This window comes from Chrysochloris asiatica, unplaced genomic scaffold (genome assembly GCF_000296735.1).
Source record: "Chrysochloris asiatica unplaced genomic scaffold, ChrAsi1.0 scaffold00125, whole genome shotgun sequence".
Taxonomy (NCBI): domain Eukaryota; kingdom Metazoa; phylum Chordata; class Mammalia; order Afrosoricida; family Chrysochloridae; genus Chrysochloris; species Chrysochloris asiatica.
In genome coordinates this window covers 5,145,062-5,168,436 of record NW_006408643.1, presented here as the reverse complement: position 1 = coordinate 5,168,436, position 23,375 = coordinate 5,145,062, and the positions used below count along the sequence as shown (strand labels likewise).

The following is a 23,375-nucleotide window of genomic DNA, read 5'->3' as shown; positions in this document are numbered from 1 at the left end:
CTCTTTGCTCCCAATCTTTGCATTCCAATCACCAGTAATGATCAATACATCTTGATTGCATGTTTGATCAATTTCAGATTGAAGAAGTTAATAGAATTCTTCTATTTCATCCTCACTGGCTTTAGTGTTTGGTGCATAAATTTAAATAATAGTGGTATTAACTGGGCTTCCCAGTAGGTGCATGGATATTATCCTATCACTTATAGCGTTGTACCTCATGACTGATCTGGATATGTTCTTTTTGACAACGAATGCAACACCATTTCCTCTTCAATTTGTCATCCCCAGCATAGTAAACCATGTTGTTGTCAGATTCAAAATGGCCAATACCAGTCCATTTCAGCTCACTAATGCCTAAGATATTGATGTTTATGTGTTCCATTTCATTTTTGACATTTCCAATTTTTCTAGATTTATACTTCATACATTCCATGTTCCGGTTATTAATGGATGTTTACAGCTGTTTCTCTTCATTTTGAGTTGTGCTCCATCAGCAAATGAAGGTCCCACGGGCTTTTCTCCCATGGGTTTTACTCCATTCTCATCATCTCGGTCAATTCTACTTTAAAGAGGCAACATTTCCCCTGTCATATTTTGAGTGACTTCCAACCGGAGGGGTTCAAATTCCGCCCCTATTTCTGACAATATTCAGTGCTTTTCATCATGTTTCAATGTTTCAGTGTTCTGGTGCTGACAGTGTTCCACTGCTATTCATAAGGTTTTCAGCGTCTAAACATTTTAAAGTACTCCACCTCTCCTTCTTCCTAGTCTGTCTTAGTCTTTAGTCTGGAAACTCAGCTCAAACCTGTCCACCATTGGTGATCCTGCTGGGATTTAAAATACCATTAGCATGGCTTCCAGAATCACAGCAACACACAAGTCACCACAAAGTGACAAACAGGCAGAGAAGTAGTGGGAAGAGCTACTAGTATTCCCATTTTACAGATGAGGAAATAGAGGCAGCGTGGTCCACACAGCTGGCAGGCAATGGGTGCCTGGCAGGGTCAAATGTTTTCAGTACCAAGAGAAATCCAGCGCTTTCATGGGTCCTGCCAGTCAGTGCTGAGTATTGGGGGCTAATTGGTGGGACTTATTTATATGTCCTTGGGCCATGGGTTTGAAGCATCTTTGGAGTCCAAGACTCCTGAAGGTGCAAGCATCCTCAGTCACCCGTGGACTTGGACTGTAGGTTCAGCGGGAAGCACTGTTCATGAAGAGTGAGCGACATGCGGCGGAGGCCCAGTTGGCCACAGCAGAACAACAGATTCGGGGATTGCGTACCGAGGCCGAGAGGGCACGCCAGGCTCAGAGCCGCGCCCAGGAGGCCCTGGATAAGGCCAAGGAGAAGGACAAGAAGGTAGGTGCTGCTCAGCTGGGGAGAGGGGGGTCTCTAAGAATATCCCACCTAAGAAGGAAAATCAGCCCATTTTACAGATGGGAGACTGAGACACAGAGAAGGAAAAAGAGCCGGTTGTAGCCAATAAGCAAGTCTGGCATGAAGGTCATTGTTCCAACTTAACATTATAACTACTCACTCATTACCGTTCAGTGGACTGAATTCATAGCATCTCTATGTAGGGTTTCTGAGGCTGTTAATATTTACAGGAGCAGAAAGCCTCCTCTTTCTCCCTCTGAGTGGCTGGTGGGTTTGAACTACAGACCTTAGAGTTACCAGTCCAGGGCTTATCCTATAGCACTACATCAGGAAATCCCATTGTAACAACTGTATGTCATGCACTTAAAGCCACCTCAACATGTTAACACTTGAGCATGTTAATGAATGGTCCTAGCTTGTGCCAATAAAACTTTATTTAATAAAGCCAGTTGCTCTTGCCAAGTCAGCTCCAACTCATGGTAACCCTGTGTATTATCAGAGGTGAACCAAAAGGTTTTTAGTAGATGATTTTCCAGAAGTAGATAGCCAGACCTTTCTTCCGAAGCACCTCTGGGTAGATGGATTCAAACCTCCACCTTTTCCATTAGTAGCTGTGTGTGCTCATCATTTGCACCACCCAGAGGCTCCAAACTCTTTTCAGATCCTGAATTTGAATTTCTTATCATTTTCAACGTTACAAAATACGATTATTCTTTTGGCCTTTAATTTTTTACCCCCCAACCATTTAAAAAGGTGAAAACCATTCTTAGCTTCTGAGTCGTATAAAAATAAACTCCAGGCTATACTCAGCTCTCAGGCCAGAGTTTGCTAACCCATGGAAGTCTGCGTCCCTATCCTCTTCCTGTTGCCTCAAGGTATCCCCAGTCCCTAGCTCTCTGCCTTCCAGATTACAGAGCTCTCCAAAGAAGTCTTCAGCCTTAAGGAGGCCTTGAAGGACCAGCCAGCCACCCAAGCTACCTCTGAGGTGGAGGCGCTTCGAGGCCAGGTGAAGGCACTGCAGCAGCAGCTGGAGGTGAGGACAGCCAGGGCCCAGGAGCCGCCAGCAGGGAGCAGAGGCGCACTGTCCACTTGTGGGCAGAAGAGATGTTCATGTTTTGGCAACGGGCATCATTGTGCTGATTCCTACATCCAAATACAGGGTTTGACTGTTGTAAAAAGTTAAGAAATGTTTTTCTTGCTAAAGGAACCATTTCTCTGATGGTTACAGGGTGGGTGGGGGTTGGGGGGGGAAATAAAGTGAATAAAGAGGTAAATACATGGAGTTGACTGCAATCATAATGATACGAAGTGTCTAATTTGTTGAATGAGACTGTAACTCAATTCATAATAAATTCTTGCACCAGGGTCTGGGTGCAAGAGGGTGTTTTGGGGGTGGTTCCAGCTTTTATGAGCACCCCCTTTCCCCCATGTCCACAGGAGTCTATCAGGGACCACAGTGCCATTGTGGCTTTGTATCGGAGTCACCTACTCTATGCTATCCAGGTGAGTGTAAAGGAGGTGAGTCAGCTACCCATGGCCCCTGACATGGTACCCCACAGGCTTCAGGTGTACCACTTCCTCTCTCTGTGCCTCAGTTTCTCCATTTGTAAAGTGGGAAGCTGATCCTGGGGATAGGTTCATGGTCTGTTGAAACCAGTGTATGTTAATCCCCACCCTGTCTCCTGGGGTTGGCTGGCTGGATCAGGGGTGGGGAGGGAGAAGAGTGAGAGACCAGGGTAGGGCACCTTATGTCTGTCAAACAGGGCTCCATCATATTTTCAGTGGATGTTTTTTTCCAGAACGAGGTTGCCAGGCATTTCAGCTGAGGCACCTCTGGGTGAATTCGAATTGCCAGCCCTTTAGATAGCAGCTGAGCAGGGCCCAGTTAAAACTCTATTGTTCTGTGGGCACCAAGGAGGCAGGGACCACCTGCCAGTATGTGGGGGCTTTAAAAAAAAAATTGTAGAGAAAATTTCATTATTTCTTCATTCCATTTTCCCATGAACTTTCTGAAGCCCCCTTGATTGATTTTGACTCACGGAGACCCCTGTGTGTCGGAGTCGAACTGGCTATTACTTTCAGAAATAGATCTTCAGGCCTTTCTCTCTCTGCTCTCTACCCCCCAGGGCCAGATGGATGAAGATGTGCAGCACATTCTCAGTCAGATCCTGCAAATGCAAAGGCTCCAAGCTCAGGGCCGCTGAGGCTGGGCGGGGACAGCGCCTCCTTGGGGGTCCCCTGTGCCTCTGCCTATCCAAGCCTGCAGAGATTGGCTCCACTCGGACCCCTAGGACTCTCTGGACCTCTGCACTGACCTTTCCCACTTGGAGATCAGCGAAAGCCCTGTCCAGCCCCATCCTAACTGTCCCTTAACGGCTCCATCCGTGTCTCTGGTCCCTGCCCTGACCAGAGATTCTGAGTCCACTCCTCCCCACATCCCGTCACCTGACGACAAACCTGGAATAAAACATCACTGTGCACAGGAGTAAAGACAGCGTGTGGTCTGGCTGGTGGGCTTCCGCTTTGGGCTGTGGGGGGGGGGGGTTGTCTGGAGGGAGCACCCAGAGCTGGGAAGAGGATGAGGCAAAGGAACCACCTGCCTGGAATACAAAAAGATGTTTATAAAGCCAAGGCCCACCCAGTGGCTGTGGAGTCCATGCCAACTCTTGGTAACCCTACGTGTGTCCAAGTAGAACTGGATTCCGGCAGATCTTCAGTGGATCTTTTTTTTTTGGGGGGGTAGGGGAGGTTGCCAGGCCTTTCTTCCAAGGTACCTCATTAGGTGGACAGCTGAGCAGGGTCCATTTAAAGCTGTGCTTCTGTAGGCACTGTGCAGGTAGGGATGGATCAGTCAAAAGTGTCTGTGCCATCTACCCCATTGCCATTGCGTCGATTCAACTCATGGCGACCCCTGTATGTCAGAGCCGAACGGCACTCCATAGTGTTTCCAGTGGCAGTCAGCTTTAGGAAATCAGTCTCTAGGCCTTTCATCCAAGATACCGCTGGGTGGGTTTGAACCACCAACTTCTTGGTTAGTAAAAGAGGTACTCAACTTTTTACACCATCGAAGAACTCTACACAGAATTTCAGGGGGTACCCAAATCAGTCACCATGATGAATCAGGTTGCCAGGTAATAGATGCAACAAAATCAAAATGAATGTCACAAAGTCCATGATGTTTTACATAAAAATCAGTGCTTTACATAAAGATGGATCCCACCATGCACTCATTCTCCTCACCCTAATCCTGGCCTCTGCTCTGCTTCCTGGACCCTTGGCAAATCCTGGAAAAGCCCTTGGGGTTTCCTGGCTCCCAGCTGAGGCGGGAGGAGGCAGGAGAGTGATTGAATCTCAAGCATGCCCAGCCTGTCCTTGGGAGTTTCCTCTGGTGGTCAGGGTTCCCCATCGCTGGGCGGATCCCGGAAGGTAATCCTCCAGCTCCCCAGCTCCCCAGGACCTCCACATCTGTAGGTTTCAGGCTCTCCCTTGGTGGTTTGCAGCTGGAGCCAGGCTGGAGCAAGAGGTGCCCCTACCCCCACCCCCGCAAAGTGACTCATGAGTGAACACGGTGACCCTGAGGCAGTGTGGACCATCCTCTCAGCAACATCTCTCACTGTGGCGCCATCTCTGTGGGTCTCTGTTTCTATTTCTCTGTCTCTCTACTTTCATTCCTGTCTCTCTCCTCCCCTCTGTCTCTGTCTCGTGGCCCCCTCCCCCTCTTGGGGTTTCACCTCTCCACAGCTGCAACCGGAAGCCAGACGGAAGGAACAGTCTCGCTGGGAAAAGCCATGGGGTCCCCACTTCTCCCTTCCTGGCCTCAGCCCCGCCTCCCTGGGACATTCCGGGGGCAACTATGAGTGGGATGTGTGTTTGTGTGTGTGAGTCAGGCCCCCGGGGAAGCCGATGGGGCTGTGACCTGGCCTGGCCTTCCTGGGGTGGATCCCAGCCCCCTGCCTGCCTGGCAACATTCCAGTTCATCGGTCCTTGCTTCGGTCTTTGCTCCGCTCCAGGCCCGGACCTGACACAGTGCTGGCGGCATGACGCCACGGCTTCTCCTGGTCGTGGCTCTCTGGGCGGTCTGTGTGTCCTGCACTGGAAGTGAAGGTGCGCGGGACCCTGTAGTGGGGAAGGGGTAGATCCTGGCGGGATGGGTGGAGCAGGAACTAACATCGCTAACGTATATGTATTGGTGGATGGGGTTACATCCAATTGTATAGATGAGGAAACTGGAGAAGAGATATGTAGGCAGAGATATGATATGGACATAGATTGCGAAAACAGTTTGCACTCCACACGAAACTAAGGTTAATGGTTCGAACCCACCCAGGGACAATGCAGAAGAAAAGTCTGATGATCCCTTTCCTTAAAGATGTTGTTGTTGTTAAGGGCCATCGAGTCAGTTCCAACTCATAGCAACCCTGTATAGGGTTTCCAAGGAGCACCTGGTAGGCTTGAACTGCCAACTTTGTAGCTTGCTGATCCTACAACACCACACCAGATTGTTGTTAAGTCTAGTCGGTTCTGACACATAGTGACCCTGTGGGTAGCGTAGTGGTTACGAATCGGGCTGCAAACCTCAAGGTCAGCAGTTCGAAACTACCAGCTGCTCTGCAGGAGAAAGATGAGGCTTTCTGCGCCTGTAAAGATTTACAGCCTTGGAAACCCTATTTAGAGTCGGTGTGGGTCGGAACCAACTCGACGGCACTTAACAACAACAACATAGGGTTTCCAGGGAGCAGCTGGTGGGTTTGAACCACCAACCTTGTGGTTCAAATCACGCTTGAAGTAGAGCGCTTATCCTACTGCGCCACACCACACCAGCTAACAGCCAAGAAACCCCTATGGAGGGAGCATGGTTCTGCTTTGTAACACACGGGGTCACCATGAGTTGGAACTGGCTGGACAGCAACGTTATATAGGAAACCAACCGTCCCCTAGTGGATTCTGACTCCTACCGACCCTGTACAGGGCTTCTGAGGCTGTAAATTTTTACTGGAGCGGAGCAGAAGGTCACACATTTCTCCCCAAAAGCTGCTAGTAGGTTGAACTGCCGACCTTGCAGTTAGCAGCCGAGTGCTTATCCTACAGCGCCCCTGGTGGTGCAATGTTTAAGTTCTTGGATACTAACAGAAAAGTTGGAGATTGGAAGCCTCCCAGCGGCCTCTTGGAAGGAGCTGGCCATCTGCTCCTGTAAAGATGATAACTTAGAAAATCTACGAGTCTGAGTCAAACTGACGCGACCGCTGCTAACAACATTAACAGCAGCGGGCAATGACAGGTTCAGTGACAGAATTCTCTCGCCTTCTGTGTGGGCCACCTGGGGGACTCTCAGACAGTGTACCGCATAACCATCACACGTCCCCCAGTGGAGGCTTGTATGTCACCAGGATGTTGAACAAATTTCAGCAGAGCTTCCAGACTAAGACAGACTAGGATGAAAGTGATCTACTTCTGAAAATCAGCCCACAAAAACAGTAAACTCTATGGAGCACAAGGGTCGGATCTGCCATCAGTGATGGGGACGGTGAAGGACTGGCATGAAGCAGTGCTTTGTCCCACGGTGAGGTCACCATGAGACAGGGACCAACTTGATGTCAGCTAATATCAACTCAAACACAGATTAACTAAGCATTTTCATTATAGGTATTCGTTTTGGTATAGGAAATGTCATTATGTGTTTTAACACAAAGATGCTGCAGAATAGAGACACAGCTAAACATCTCCCTTCCACCTGAGTTCCTGCTACCCACTTCCTCTCTGTGGCTCCTGGAACCTCAGTTTCCCCACCTGGAAAATGGGTTAATCACTCCTGTCTTGTGGGTTGTAGGGAGGTTAAGAGATAAGTGTAGATGAACTCATTCATTCACTCATTCTTTCCACACACATTAGGCACCTACTGTTTGACAGTGTGCAGGGCTGAACACAGAGTAGGGCTTTGAAAATCTGGCCAGGAATCTGATCTCACGCTTCTCCGCCTCCCTCCCATGGCTCCCAGCAGGTGACAGCCACCTCAGGGTGCAGTGCCGAGCCTTCAGGTACCCAATTGCCATAGACTGCTCGTGGACTCAGCCTCCAGCTCCAAACTCCAGCAGACTCATGTCCTTCATCACCACATACAGGTCAGAGAATTGGGCAAGGATCTTGGAGACACAAGGCTTTCTGGGGATAGTTTGAGTTCACTCAGAAGTGCCTTGGAAGAAAAAGCCTGGCAATCCACTTCTGAAAAATCAGCCACTAACACACTGTTTTACTCTGATACACGTGGTGGTCAACTGGAGGGCTCCTGGTTTTGTTTAGATTTTGTAAAATCTGCAGTTGAAGAAACAGCTGCACACATCTGTTTTGTTCCTGATGACCTTTTGAGTTTTCCTGTATCTGAATCAGGTACCCATTAAAAAATATAAATTAGGACAAATTAGCTTAAATTTAAAAGTCACACTCAGTCACATGGTGAGTCTTCAACAGCCACACCTGCTTGGTGCTTGCTACATTGGACAACAGACAAATAGAGCATTTTAAATGTTCTGAGAAATTCTATGATGTCAGTGAGCTCCAGTCTTCTAAGCTCTGAAGTGTTGGAGGCTAGGGGTGACATAGAAACCTAGAGAAACTGAATCCTCTTATTTTAGATTCCAGACTCCAGAATGTCAACTCTAGTAGGTTGACATTCCAGAAAACTTTAGAATCTTAAAATCCTCCCCTCTGTGATCCCTCCCCTTTTAATGTGGGGGTGAACAACTCCCCAGGATCACACAACTACAGGGGGCAGAGCCCAGAGCAGGTCCAGCCCCTTGGAACCCCCCCTCTGGCCTGCTCCCCACTTCCTGCTGGCTTTTATTTGGAGTCAAAGGTATAGCCTGGCCCCAAGGCCTTCACAGAGCCCACCTCGTACTAGGCTTGGAGTGGCCCCTGAGGGGGAGAGTCGACCATGCCTCCAGCCAACACCAGAAACCCCCCGCTGTGCCATCCCGGAAGTACAGATGTTCTCCTTGGTACCCTACGTGCTCAACGTCACAGCTGTCCACCCCAGCGGCGTCAGCAGCACCCTCCTGGCCTTCATTCCAGAACATATCAGTGAGTGTAAGGATGGGGGGATGAGAGGGGCACCATGCCGTTCCTGCACCTTCCCCTCTCTTTCACTTCCACCTTCTACCTGTCATTTAGTCCCATCGACTCCTCCTCTACAATCCACCCAGACTCCGCTCACTTCTCCCTTCCTCTGCCTCCACCCGGTCCAGCCTTCTGATCACCCTCCTGAACCCGTGCAGTCCCCTCCGCCCTGGTCCCTGACTCCCTCCCTCCCCGGGATCTGTTCTCCCTACTGCCGCCAGAGGGCGCCCGTGAGCACCGGAGTCAGGCCCATCCCTCTGTCCACAGCCCTCCTAGGCGCCGACCTCCGTCGCTGCAAAGCCCAAGCCCTCCCGCGCCCAACCTGCCTAGTTCCCTCCCTGCCCTCCCCTCCTCCTCTTTCCCCTTAGCTTGCTTGCTCCAGTCACACGGAGCCTTCATGCTATTTTCTCTATCTCACCAGGCCTGATCCTGCTTTAGGGCCTTTGCACAAGCTGTTCCCACAGACACCCGCATGGCTTCCTCCCTCCCTGCCTTAAGGTCTCTTCTCAAATGTCACCTCAGGAAGCCTTCTTTGAGCATGCTTAAAAAATGCAAACCCTCATCCATTGCTGGTGGGAATATAAAATGGTGCAGCCGCTTTAGAAAACTGTTTGGTAGTTCTTCAGAAAGTTGAACCTAAGAGTTATCCTATAAACCAGTTACTATATAAACGTGGAAGCAGAATCATACAAAAAATTGTGTACCGTAATGTTCATGGCAGCGTTAATAATAATGACAAAAAGTAGAAACAACCCAAGTGTCTTTATCAACAGATAAATGGGTAAACTCAATGTGGTCCATCTACACAAAGACTACTTATTCAGCCACGTAGAGGAACGATGTTCTGAGACACGCCACATCATGAATGGACCTTGAAAATACGATGCTTAGTCAAAGAATCAGGCATATGTTATCTGATGCCAGTAAGAAAAGCCCAGAACAGGCAAATCTATAGCCGGACAGAGAGTGGGACTATGGGGAGTCATTGCTAGTGGGTCTGTGTGTTCTTTTGGAAGTGAACGGAATGTTCTAGAATTAGCCTGTGGTGATAACTACACAACCTTGTGGTTATCCTGAGTTGTACACTATAAAAGGCTAAACTGGTGAAAAACCATAGAATTTTACACTATACAGGTAACATTTATGGTGTGTTAATTATCTTAAAAACTCATTGTGGCTTGCAGCATGTGCCCTTTGGTCGTTTAAATGATTATATATCCGTGAGTGGTTTTGTGTACATCCCCCAAAAAAAACACAACAACACAACAACAGGGAATAGAAGGAAATACTGTTGAATGATGATGCACAGAGGAGATTATAATCATTACCATGAAACAATGAGTGTAAAACCAATGTTCTTCTACGTAAACTATTACTCAATTCACAATAAAAAATTTTAAAAAATCATTGCAACTCACCTTTCATGCCCTACTTCTCAAACTTTCTTCCTTAACTCCCAAACCTTCTTGCCTACTGTATATGAGCTACTGATGGGCATTCTGTTTCTTATCTTCTCTCCTGATGGGTTATAAACTCCCCAAGGACAGGGGTTGGGTCTGTCCTGGTTACTACTGTGCCCAGCATTGGTAGAGCGGCCAGCATTCAATGGACACTCAATAAAATATCTGTTGGTGAAATTAATGAATCTGCCTTCCCTCCCCTGACCCTACCTCCTGTTTGTTTGTCCACCAGTCAAATCAGACCCTCCAGAGAGTGTCCACCTGAGCCCCATCCCTGGGAAGCAACTGCGGATACAATGGGATCCCCCAAGGTCCTGGCCCTTCCCAGAGATCTTCAGACTCCAGTACTGGATCCGGTACAAGCGTCATGGGGCTTCTCGTTTCCAGAAGGTGAGGAGGATGAAGGCGAGGAGCAGAGGGTACCAGGCGTGACAGGTAGAGGATAAAGGTTTGGAGGTTTGGAGGTGTGTTGGGGATTGCATACACTTGGTGGGGTGGTACACTGGAGTCTGGTGGCACCGTGGGTTAAGTGTTAGGCTGCAAACCGAAAGGTGAACCCATCAGCCACTCGCTCCATGGGAGAGAGATGCAGCTGTCTGCTTCCATGAAGATTGGCAGCCTTAGGCCCCTAGGGAGTCGTTCTCCTCCGTCCCTGTCCCGTAGGGGTTGCTGTGACTTAGAATTGACTCGATGGCAGCGGGCAGTGGAAGTGTGTAAAATAAAGGAAGCCAGCAATTCCGCTCCTCGGTAGCTGCCCAAGAGAAATGAAAACATCAATCCATGCAGGCTCCGTTCACCTGTGTTCACTGCAGCACTCTTCACAATGGGAGTCCAGGTGTGGTACTGCAGGATAAACACTCGACCACAAGGTCGGTGGTTCAAACCCACCAGCCGCTCCTTGGAAACCCTACACAAGCTTGCTGTGAATCAGAACTGGCTCAACGTCACTTAACAACAACAGCAACAATTCACAAAAGCCAAAAGGTAGAAGAATTGATGCCTTTGAGTTATGGTGTTGGATTGATACTATTGAAAGTGCCATGGGCTGCCAAAAGAACCAATAGATCCGTTTTGGAAGAAATGCAGCCAGAGCGCCCCCTGGAGGCCAAGATGGCCAAACTTCATCTCTCATACTTCAGACATAGTGTCAGGAGGGAACAGTCGCTGGAGAAGGATATCATGTTTGGTAAAGTGGAGGGTCAGAGAAAAAGAGGAAGACCCTCAACGAGATGGATTGGCCAAGTGGCAGCATCTATGGACTCAAGCGTGGCAACAGTAGTGAGGTTGGCCCAGGATCAGGGAGTGTTTTGTTCTGTTGTGCATAACGTCGCTATGGGTCAGTACCGACACAATGGCACCTAACAACAACAACAACAAAAGGTGGAAACAATCCAAACGTCTACCAACAAATGAATGGATAAGCAAAATGTGGTTTAGACATCCAGTGGAATATTTTTCAACCATAAAGGAATGAAGTCCATACAGTGGCTGTTGTTAGGTGCCATTGAGTTGGTTCTGACTCATAATGACGCTGTGGGTAACAGACCATATCACTACCCAGTCCAGTGTCTTCCTCATAATCCTAATTCCGTTACTAGGTCTACATCTAAAAGAGTTGAAAACAAGAACGCAAACACATGCATGCCCGTGTGTGTTCATAATAGCACTATTCACAATGGCCAAAGAGTGGAAACAACCCAGGTGTTCATCCACAGTTGAATGAATTAACAGCCTGTAGTCCGATTGGCAAGGAGCTCTGGTAGCGTAGTGGTTACAAATCGGGCTGCAAACCGCAAGGTCAGCAGTTCGAGACTACCAGCTGTTCCACGGGAGAAAGATGAGGCTTTCTGCTCCCGTAAAGATTTACAGCCTCGGAAACCCTGTACAGGGTCCCTGTGAGTCGGCACCGACTCTATGGTACAAAAGCAACGAACCAGCAAAGTGGCAGCATCAGTGGACTCAATTCGTGGCAACAATTGTGAGGTTGGCCCAGGATCGGACAGTGTTTCGTTCTGTTGTGCAATAGGGTCGCTATGAGTCGGTACTGACTCGATGGCACCTAACAACAACAAAAACAAGTCCAATTCTTCCACGGACTGTTATTCAGCCATAAGAAGGAATCATGTGCTGCGAGGTACTCATTTATTAAAACAACCATTGGAGATCAATAGGGCAGCATGTCATGTGTGCTGGGCATAAGAGCACCTCCTAACCTCCTTCTTCCAAGTGACCTGAACCCCTCTCTGCTCTCAGGTGGGGCCCATGGAGGACACATCCTTCACCCTCAGGCCTGTGCGACCAGAAGCCAGGTATTGTGTCCAGGTGGCTGCTAAGGACCTTCTGGGCTACGGAGAACTAAGTGACTGGAGCTCACCTGCCATGCTCCCCATCCCTCAGGCAAGGTAGCAGGGATCTTCCCAGCTGGGCCCCTGACACCCGCTTCAGATGTGAATGGGGCCCGACTGGCCTGGCCTGGAGTCCTGGCTTTGCCGCTGCAGTTGCTGGGCCACCATGGACCGAAGACTTTAACTTCTTTGGGCCTCAGTTTCCTTGTCTGTGAAATGGGGTTAGTCTCCCTCCTTTGCCCACAGTGCAGGGCACTGTGAATGTGAGACAGTCTCCAAGCTTTCAATAAAATAGAGCCACTGTTACTGGAATTGGGTCTCTTCACCCTGTCATTCAGAGGGGGTAGGGAGGAGGACCTGGGGGAGTTGGGCAGAGGTGGAGAAGGTTCTGCTAGGAACTAGCAGTTCAAAGTATTCAGTTCTATCTTTTGGTTTACGCAGCCCCTCAAAAGCTGCCCAGAAGCAAGCCACATTGTTGTTGTTGTGAAATGCTGTCAAACCAGTACTGACACATAGCAACCCTGTATAGGGTTTCCAAAGAGCAGCTGGTGGGTTTGAACTGCTGACCTGTGTGGTTCACAGTCCAGGGCTGACCCTACAGCACCACACCAGGAGTCCACGCCACACTGTGGGTAGATGCAAATGGGACAGGAGGGAGTCTGGGAAAGTTTCTTCCAGGAAATGACAAGACAGCCAGGCTTTGAAAGTCAGTGGGTATCCAAGGGCGTGTCTTCGGATTTTACTTGGAGAGGCCTGCTTTGACCAGCCCGTAGGTGGCTGGCAAAATAATGGCTCCCAAAGATGTATGTAGTCCCCAGAACCTGTTTACAAGGAAAAGGGGACTTTGCAGGTGTAATTAAAGTAAGATTCTTGAGGTAGGGGATTATTCTGGATTATGTGGGGGGTGGGTCCAATGCTATTGGGGCTTATAAGGGGAGACATGGGCTCTTATAAGAGGAGACGAGGGGGTCAGGGTTAGAGAAGGAAATACAAGGACTGAAGCAGAGGTTTGAATTATGTGGGGCTATAAGCCAAGGAATACACGTGGCTTCTAGAAATTAGAAGAGGCAAGGAAATGAATTCTCCCCTTGTCTTTGTTGTCTCCTGCTGCTGTAACGTGTAACAGAAATGCCACAGGTAGATGTTTTTAACAAACAGAAATGTGTTCTCTCATAATGTAGGAGGCTTGTTGGTTTTACTGCTGTTAGGTACCATCTTACTCCATGAATCAGTGGTACCCCACACCACCAGGAAGCCTCCCGCCTGAAGCCACTCAGCTCTCTAATGGTGCAGGACTGGACAGCGTTTTGTTCTGTTGTATATAAGGTCCCTATGAGTTGGAACGGACTCTCTAGGCAACTATAGTCTTTTTGGAAGCAGATCCTCTCAGATTTTTTTTCTCCTGCAGATCTGATGGGTGGCATCGAACCACCAACCTTTTGGTTAGCATCTGAACGCTTAACTGTTGCACCACTAGTATGGTTACTACCCTCTGAAATGGTCTTATTTATTTGCTCATTGTTCACCTGTCCCACCAATGTCTCTAGCGAGAGTAAGAATCTTATGTCTTATTCTCTGATTTGTCCGTTACTGAGTAATACATTTGATAGAACCTTTAATGAAGGGAGAGAGGGCAGTAGGGAAGGAACAGGGTGTATGGGGCAGGTGTTAGAGGGGTTTTGGGAAACGATGTGTGGTATGTATACTGGGAAAGGAGCTTTGGTAGTGGTTACGAGTTGGGTTGCCAACCTCAAAGTCAGCAGTTCAAAACTACCAGAGGCCCCGCGGGAGAAAGATGAGGCGTTCTGTTCTCGTAAACATTTACAGCCTCGGAAACCCTGTGCAGGGTCACTCTGAGTCGGAACCGACTCCATGGTACTTAACAACAGCAACAATGTGTACTGGGGAGGTGCGTTTGGAGTCAATACGTCCAGAGCGCTCCTTTGTCGCCGCCTGGGCAGCCCGTGGAAACAAACTATTTCCGTCCCTGTTCATTGAATAAAAGAATGAACAGCAGGCAGTGGCGCGGCGAGCAGCCACGTCAAAACATTTTAACGAGAGACTACATAACCCTCGGTACCTCTCCAAATGGAGATTGCTCTTCCGGAACCATAGTGCCGCACTATAGAGGTGTCAAAGCCGGAAGGAAAAACAGCAAGACTCAGCCCTTGCTGAGAAGCGGGAATTCGAGCCAATGAAAAAGCCACGCCGTGCATCTTGCAGCCAATGATAGTTATTGAAGGAAGTGATGTCAGCGGAAGCGACCCGCTGAATGTGGATGTTCGATTAAAAACCGAGCCTAACGAGTTCTCCGGTATTTGTCAAGAGTAGGAAGCCAGGATGTCGGAGCGAAAAGTTTTAAACGTAAGTATTGGGTGTCTGGGGCTTTCCATCGGGATGCGATATTTCAAGTACTCCAATAAAGTTGGCTTTCTATAATCTATTACAGTCCTTTTCCTTTCCGAGGGCGGGGCTTCCCCAACGACCTTCTGTGAAGACGGGGCTTTATAAACCCTCCCAATCACCTTCCGGGAGATGGGGAACTTTGGCTAAGCCTCGCCCCTTCTCTCCCCTGATTGGATTGCCTGAAGGGCATTAGCCAGTCTCTTCTCATGGAGGCGGGGTTTCCTGTAAAATGACTTAACTATTGCTCCATCCTCACGTCACTTTCTGGGACGGACTCTCGTAGGCCCTGCCCTGCCTGCGATTCCAACCAATCGTGTACCTTGGAATTGTCAGGCTTTGTCAAACCCTCCCATTCTTTCCCAGGCAGGCAAACTGCCATTTATTTCAATGTCTTTTAGTCATTGAGTTCATTCTGACGTATACATGACCCCGTGTACGGAGTAGAACTGGTCCATAAGGTTTCTAGGCTGTCGTCTTCAGATCCAGGCCTTTCTCCCACGAAGCTGCTGGCTGGGTTTCAACTGCTGACGTTACAGTAGCAGCTGAGCGCTGAATTGTTGCACAAATAAGGCTCCTTACTGTTAGGTGCAGTGGAGTGGGCTCTGATTCATAGTGATGTACATCAGCAGTGCCCGGGCTTGCGCCATTACATTTGTGTGCACCCGCCCCGATGAAGGGCTGCCTCTTTTCCCCTGACCTTCCATAACTTTGCTAGTTGTTAGGCGCTTTCGAGTCGGTTCCACTTCATAGCGACTCTATACACAACAGAACAAAACACTGCCCTGCCCTGTGCCAGCCTCACAATCGTTCGTTGCCACAGTTTTATTTTGAGCACCTTCCAATCAGATCTGGCATTATATCTACCAGTGTACTGTTCCAGTGTTATTCATAAGATTTTTCCATGGCTAGTGGTTCCAGCTCACCAGCTGCTCCTCGGAAACCCTATACAGGGTCGCTATGGATCGGAACCGACTCGATGGCACTTAACAACAACAACAAACATTCAGAAGTGGTCTGCCTCTCTCTCTCTTTCTTCCTCGTCTTGTCTTAGTCACCATGGGTGACTGCTGGTATCTAAAATGCTGGTGGTACAGCTTTCCACATCACAGCAGCATGCAGGTCACCACAGGAGACAAATTGACAGACGAGTAGGGGCTCTATAGCTTATTGGTAGATTTTTCTGTGTGCTGGGCAATGTGCTCTGCTCATCAAGTCCTTACAGTAATACTCTTGGGTACATAGGATATGATAAGTAATTGCCAGGGAATGGAGACCGTGAACCCAAACCCTTTAGCTCCGTAGTCCACACCCCTATGTCACTAAACCACCCTCTGTCCCCCAGAGTCGAGACCCTGGGTTTTGGTCCTGGCTCAGCGACTTTGAGTAGCTGAAACCTTGGACTCAGTCTCCTCCTCTGCAAAATGGGCATATTGTTCACTGTCTCATCGATTCTCTTCAAGGATTCTGTGGGCAGCATGAAGCACTCCGTGCAGGGTCTGAAACATGCCAAGTGCCCAAAGCCCAGAGCGCTTTCTTTGATGACTCAATAGAGTTCTCTCCTAACCCAAACTCAGCCTCCCCACATCTGTCACTGTGGGCTCCTGTACCGAAAAGAGCTAGCGCAGAGGGACTGACCGTGGCCTCTTTAGAAAGGCCTGCTGGTATCTGGGAACAGGAGTTCTCGGTGGATTCCCATGTCCCACCCAAGTCCTAGTATGGCTCTGTAGGAGTTGGATAAGCACTAGACTGCTGACTGCGAAGTTGGAGGTTCAGACCCACCAGCCACACCTCGGAAAACCTATACAGGGTCACTATGAGTTGGAACCAACTAGAAGGCACTTAACAGCAACAATAGCCCACCTCCCGCCATTTCCTAATTGGTAAACTTGTTTTCTGTGCCCTAACTGCAAACAGTATGGTTTTTGCATGGCCCGAGCCATGCAGCCCCTCCCTGCCCCTAGTAACAACCCTCAATGCTGGGTCTCTAACAAGCTTCTGTGGGGACAACACTTCACATAGTTGTCACAACTTGTCGCTGGGGGAATTAAGTGCATCCCATGTCCTCTATCATGCTTGTAAAGTGGAGGGTCAGTAATAAGGAGGGAGACCCCCAGTGAGATGGACAAACATCACAATCGTGAGGCTGGCGCAGGACCAGGCAGGGTTTCCTTCTGTTGTGTATAGCGTCACTATGAGTCAGAACCGATTCAACTGCACCTAACAACAACAAAATGTTCCCCGTGGGGAGAGGCTCTAGAAGCCTGTCTCCAGTGCCCTCTGGATTCCGCCCATGCAGGGCCCTCTCCCTTGCTGAGTGTGCTCCGTCTTTGTGTTGTAATGACTCACACAATTGGAATCTTCAAAGGGCGTGTGGAAAAAATGGACTGTTTCCACAAACTTTTGGAATCCCTTTCATATACAGATTCTTGGGTGACCTTCTAGCAAATAGTCAAAGCTGCGGGTGGTCTGAGGGCCCAGGGTGGTGCATACTAACTAACCCCCCTAACAGTTCCACGGAAGAAAGGCTGGAGGCTCTGCTTCCACGAAGAACACAATCCTGAAATGCCCACTTCTCCTCTGTAACCCATGGGATCTCCATGAGTAGGAATTGACTCAAGAGTAACGTGTTTTTCCAGGGGGTGGTCTTGGGACCCTCATCACAGCTCTCCATAGTCCCTTCTCTCTGCCCATGTCCTGCCCCCAAGTGTGAAGATAGCTCACTCCATCATTTCCTTCCTCCCTGCAGAAATACTACCCGCCAGACTTTGACCCCTCAAAGATCCCCAAACTCAAGCTCCCCAAAGACCGGCAGTATGTTGTACGACTGATGGCCCCTTTCAACATGAGGTGAGTGCCCCTTGGTGGCCCCCACCTCCTCCCACCAACTGTGGCAGACAGACCCACTTCCTAGCATCCACAGAGAGCTGGCCAGGACTGACGAGAGGTCTGAGCAAGGGACTGTGCCATGCCTCTCTTTCCTCGCCCTTCAGATGAACCCCCTGCCCTCAATGGAAGGAGACCTGGTGGCTCAGGGTTAAGTGCGCCACTGCTAACTCTAACTCTAGAGGTTTGAACCCACTAGCTGCCCCTCGGGAGAAAGGCATGGCAGTCCGCTCTGGTGAAGGTGACTGCCTGGGAAACCCTGTGGGCTGGCTCTGCACAGTCCTGCAGAGTCACTATGAAGCCCAGTCAGCTTGACAGCCAGCCGTAGGCTTGGGTTTGTGTCCTCTGTCGAAGCTCCAGTCGGTGTCTGCCCTGAGGTTTGGGGTCTCTGTTTTACTCATGTTTAGTGGTCATATAGACAGCTGAACGCTCACTCACAGCTCCCCTGTGGACAGGTGAAGAATGCTGGTCCCACACGGCACACTGTGTCACCATTCTCTCACCCATGTGACTTCATCACCATTAGTGAGGGTCTCCGCCTCTCAAAGTTCTCTCCTGCATTCCCTAGGTTACCCGGTGTCCAATGACGCTCTACATGATTCCCTACAGGTGTGCTGTGCTCAAGGGCAGCCTTGTTGGTTACTTGGGTTAGACTGTCTTCTAACAATGACCTAAGGTGGCGTGGAGTCCTGCTGTGAGGCTGCAAGGTCGCTTTGAGCCACAAGGTTGGTGGTTCAAGCTCAGTCAGTCACTCCTCAGAAACCCCATACAGGGTCGCTATGAATCGGAACCGACTTGTTGGTAGTTAACAACAGCAACAAGCCATGGGTGGAGTCCCAGTGTGGAGCTGTAGGAGAAAGCCCTGAGCCACAAGGTCAGCTTTCAGTGGCAAGACTGGCTGTTCAAACTCACCAGCCGCTCCTCGGAAATTCTCAGAAACCTTATACAGGGTCGCTCTGAGTCGAAAGTGATTCGAAAAGCACTTAACAACAACAAGGTGGGGCTGGATCATATAAGGCTGAGAAATCATCTGATCTGGGCCTGCCAAGGCAACTACAGTTGGAGCCATCACATTAGGGATGAATTCATTAAATGTTTGACCAAATGTCTTCTTGTTGTCGTTGTTGTAAAGTGCTGTCGTGTCGGTTCCAACCCATAGCGACCCTGTATAGGGTTTCTGAGGAGCGGCTGGTGAGCTTGAACCGCCGACCTGGCAGTTCAAACGGCTTTGCAGTCTGGCACATTAACCCACAGCGCCACACCAGGACTCCTGACCAAATATAGCAGGCTAGTTTTTAAGCTGATAATTTTTTATGGCCCATGAATGTTGTTATAAATGTTGGCAGAACAAACCTGACTTCAGGGAATAGTTTTGCTTCAGAGTTTAAAGATCGTTTACGGACATTAGATTCACAGCTCCTCCTCCCCCCAGTCTCCTTGGATCCAGTAAGTCAGGTTTCCGTGTGAGTTGGCGGTTCTGTCCCACACATCTCCTTTTGATCAGGATCCAGTGGGTCCTTGATCCAGACATTCAGACATGGTAGCCTGGGTGTCATGATAACAGAGTAGTTTGTGGACTGCCTGCCCTGGGGGTTTTTTAAAGTTTTTATTATGAATTGAGTGAGTTTACAGGGCAGATCATCAGTTTCACATTCAACAAATCATGTACTTTGTTTCATTACAATGAATTTAATCCCCTCCATGTACCGTCTGTTCCTAGGATTTCTCTCTAGTCACTTGAGCTCTGGGTTTTGCCCTGAGGTTTTGATCATTAATCATTAGTTACTAGGGGAGTGCAGAGGGGGAGCCGGGACCCTTGTTCCTACTCCTCTCCTTTAGCAAACCCAACAAGCTTGTCACTGCACAGTCCCAGTATCGAACTCCTCCTCTATTCCTCCCTCCTACTAGCACTTTGGAGTCCTGGTGTGGTGCTGTAGGATAAGCACTTGAACATAAGGTTGGTCTGAACCACAAGGTCGTTAGTTCAAATCCACCAACTGCTCTTCAGTAAGCCTATACAAAGTCACTCTGAGTTGGAACAAACACAATGGCAATTAACAACAACAACACTAGTACTTTGGGAATACCATATTTTACCAATTCTAAACCCCACGATTGTTCAAACCCACTCCTCGCTCCTTGGGAACCCTCTTACAGGGTCGTTATGAGTCGGAGCTGGCTAGACAGAACCTAGTGACACTGTAAATAATCCCAGGGAGTCCCCAGGCAGTGCAGACAGTTAAGCACTTAACCATTTGCTAAACGGTTTGGTGATGACTCACACCACCTCAGAAGAAAGGCGTAGTGGTCTGCTTCCCAAAGGCCACCGCCTTGAAAACCCTGTGGAGCATTTCTCCTCTGCACACACCAGGAGCCAGCATCAGCTCGACAACAGCCCACAACAGCGACATCAACAATCAAAGACACTTCTGGTTTGATTGAAATTTACTTAGTACGTGTTCATGAGCTAATTTTCTCTCATCTTCATTCTTCCTTTTATTTATCCAGAAGAGACTGCTGGACTCCCCCTGTGTGACAGGGTCTGTGTTGGGTGTGTGGGACACTCAGGATGAGACAGGGCCCCTGTCCTCCTGGGACCCACGCTTGGTGGCAGTGGAAAGAACAAGTTCTCAGGTGGACTGCAACCAGGCGTGAAGCAGGCAGGAGAGGGAGGGACTGGGTGGCCAGCGGGGAGGCCGGGAACAGGGGCATCCATTAGCGCAGGCTGGCTTCTGAGCATGTGTGACAAGCATAACTCACCTTGTCCTTCCCGGAGGAGATGACCTGCACTCAGACCCAGGCTGAGAGAATGCACACCGACATCTGCCTCAGGAGGGAGTGAGCCCCCCATCACCAGAGGCATGCAAGCACCAATCAGGATGCCCTCCCTCCCTCCCACCCTGCAGGTGTAAGACCTGCGGAGAGTACATCTACAAGGGGAAAAAGTTCAACGCGCGCAAAGAGACAGTGCAGAATGAGCTCTACCTGGGCCTGCCCATTTTCCGCTTCTACATCAAGTGCACGCGCTGCCTAGCCGAGATCACCTTCAAGGTAGGGATGCCGACCCTGCAACACAGGAGGCCCCAGGGAGCTGCCCACTCATACCCTCCTCACCTGCCCAGGGAGACCAAGACTGAGGGAGCATGCTCACTGCGCTGCTGGTCATAAAGGCAGAAAGCCAGCTGCTTGGTAAGAAGAGGCTAGCTGAGCTGATGATGCTGATGATTGCACAGTCAAGAAACGTCCCCAGCCTCCTTATTTACTGAGATGAAATTCACTTAAAATGCAGCCAGCCATGAACTACAACTCAGGAGGTCCCCTGGGCAGCGCACAAGGTTGCGTTCAACTGCTAACCTGGCAGCTTGAGCCCACCCAGTGGTGCCGTGGAAGAAACGCCTGACAATCGGCTTCCATAAAGATTACCCCCAGGAGAACCCTGTGGAGCAGTTCTGCTCTGTAACACGTGGGTCGGAATCAGTGCAGCACACTGGGTCTGTTTGGTATTGTTCCAGAACTCAAATTTTTAGTATGTCTGCAAGTTGTACAAGCATCACCATTGCCTAATCCAGAACCTCCAAAAGAAAGAAGCCCCTTACCCATTAGATAGACCCTAAAGTCACTGCCATCGATTCTCCCAGAGAGTGTCTGGTGGTTTCAAACTGCTGACCTTTTGGCCCGACACTGACCCCACTGTACCACCAGGGTCCTTAGATCCATTAGCAGTCACCGTCCCTCTCCCCTCCCAGTCCCTGGCAACCACGAAGCTGCTGTCTGTCTCCCTGGATTTAGCCTCGGTTTTCTAAGCACAGTAGAAGCCTTCTGTAGATGCTCTTGAATGTGTAATTCGTAGTCAAGGAGAACTGTTACTTCTTAAAGCTAAAAGGAAGAGGGGAGACAGAAGACACAACATAGTCAGAGGCCTGATGGTGAGGGTGGGGAGTGGAGGGAGATGGGTGGTGGAAAGCCGGTGGCCGAGGATCTTCAAGTCCTCCTCTAAGGAAGTGGGCGTTCCTGTAGAAGGGATGGAGAGACCCAAACTTACCCCTAATGTGATGACTGGAGTCCTGGTGTGGTGCTGTGGGTTCATGCGCTGGACTGCAAGGTCAGTTTGAACTGCAAGGTTGGCAGTTCAAATCCAGCTTACCAACTGCTCTTTGGAAACCCTGTACAGGGTCGCTAGGAGTTGGAACGGACCTGAAGGCTCTTACCAACAACAATATGATGGCTAGAACTGTGGGCCTTAGGCCATGGGCTGCATGTTCCCCACCCCTGCTGTACAGGGTTTCCCATGAGCAGAAAACCTCATCTTTCTCACATGGAGCACCTGGTGGACTCGAACTGCTGACCATATGATTAACAGCACAACTACACTACTTGGATTCCTTAGCCAAAGCAGTCAAAGGAGAAAAGAAAACAAGATGGAAGGACTTTAAAAGGAAGAACAGATGTCCCGGACCCCCGGAAGCTGTTGGGTGGAAGCTTCCGGTGCCGGTACCCAGGGACTTAGGAACGAAGATTGATTGCCCCCTTCTCCCTGCCAGACAGACCCCGAAAACACAGACTACACGATGGAGCACGGGGCCACTCGGAACTTCCAGGCCGAGAAGCTGCTGGAGGAGGAGGAGAAACGGGTGCAGAAGGAGCGGGAGGACGAAGAGCTGAACAACCCCATGAAGGTGAGCATGAGCTGGCAGGCGTGGGCGTGTGTGTGGGCATGGGCGTGTGTGTGGGCATGGGCACGTGTGCCTGCCCTGCCCCTGCGCACTGAGCCCCGCCCCTGCGCCCACAGGTGCTGGAGAACCGTACCAAGGACTCCAAGCTGGAGATGGAGGTCCTGGAGAACCTGCAGGAGCTCAAGGAGCTGAACCAGCGGCAGGCCCATGTGGACTTCGAGGCCATGCTCCGGCAGCACCGTCTTTCTGAGGAGGAGAGGCAGCAGCAAGAGCAGGATGAGGACCAGAGGGAGGCGGCGTAAGTCTGTCCTACTCCCCTGCCCCCCAATCTCCACCCCCCAATCCCCGCCCCCGATCTCCGCCGGCTCTCTTGGGGTCTTAGTCTCCTAGCGCTGCAGTAACAGACATTCAGTGATTTCCTCAGTCCTGGACGCTGGGAGTCCAAATCCGGGTTTCGACCGTACAAGTCCCTTCTGGAAGCCTCTTCCCTCGTTTCCAGCGTCTGCTGACCACCTTAGTGTCTGCTGCTTCTGAGCTGTCTCTTCTCTTTTTATAATTTAAGAGTGATTGGATTTAGGACCCACTCACTTCCTGGCTAAGGTCCCGAATAGAAGGAGAAACCCCCAGTGCCCCATAGGGCCCCCTGTCTGCCAGGACAGGGTGAGGCTTCAGCACAATTCAGTCCAGCACCCCCACTCTCTCATAGGCAGCTCCCCCATCCCCTGCCAGCCCCCTTGTCTCGTGGCATCTGGTCAGGGTCCCAGGCACTAGTGGCCTTTTCCACACCTCCCCACAGCCCAGGAGGCTGGCACGCACGTGATGACAGGTGAGGAGGTCCAGGGTTGAAACCCAGACAGATAGGTCCTACCACCCAAGTGCCTAAGCATGGCGCTGTCCTCAGCAAAGAGCAGCTAGAAAATGAAAAAGGGGGAATACTGCCCCCTGTGGACCGTGTCCCAGCCCCTGTGTGTCCCTGCAGGACCGTGTCCCAGCCCCTGTGTGTCCCTGCAGGACCATGTTCCAGCCCCTGTGTGTCCCTGCAGGACCGTGTCCCAGCCCTTATGTGTCCCTGCAGGGCCATGTCCCAGCCCCTGTGTGTCCCTGCAGGGCCATGTCCCAGCCC

General features: G+C 50.1%; 3 protein-coding genes across 3 annotated transcripts in view; all 3 read left to right on the top strand.

Moving 5' to 3' along the window:
- The window catches only part of ANKRD24 (ankyrin repeat domain 24), a 35,589-nt gene extending 32,010 nt beyond the window's left edge, over window positions 1-3,579 (top strand). Inside the window, 4 exon segments of the mRNA XM_006869037.1 lie at window positions 1,190-1,357; window positions 2,283-2,408; window positions 2,813-2,878; window positions 3,502-3,579. Coding sequence (XP_006869099.1) covers window positions 1,190-1,357; window positions 2,283-2,408; window positions 2,813-2,878; window positions 3,502-3,579 — 438 coding nt within the window.
- A 1,833-nt stretch (window positions 3,580-5,412) lies between these two features.
- Window positions 5,413-12,351, top strand: EBI3 (Epstein-Barr virus induced 3). Its single transcript, XM_006869036.1, has 5 exons — window positions 5,413-5,479; window positions 7,374-7,494; window positions 8,271-8,449; window positions 10,178-10,335; window positions 12,199-12,351. Exons 1-5 carry the CDS (start codon window positions 5,413-5,415, stop codon window positions 12,349-12,351), a joined length of 678 nt encoding a protein of 225 aa, XP_006869098.1.
- A 2,277-nt stretch (window positions 12,352-14,628) lies between these two features.
- Window positions 14,629-23,375, top strand: part of CCDC94 (coiled-coil domain containing 94) — an 11,492-nt gene continuing 2,745 nt past the window's right edge. Inside the window, exons 1-5 of the mRNA XM_006868932.1 lie at window positions 14,629-14,654; window positions 17,443-17,543; window positions 20,486-20,630; window positions 22,121-22,255; window positions 22,369-22,550. Of these exons, the coding sequence (XP_006868994.1) occupies window positions 14,631-14,654; window positions 17,443-17,543; window positions 20,486-20,630; window positions 22,121-22,255; window positions 22,369-22,550 (587 nt within the window). The 5' untranslated portion in view covers window positions 14,629-14,630. The remainder of the gene's footprint in view (window positions 14,655-17,442; window positions 17,544-20,485; window positions 20,631-22,120; window positions 22,256-22,368; window positions 22,551-23,375) is intronic.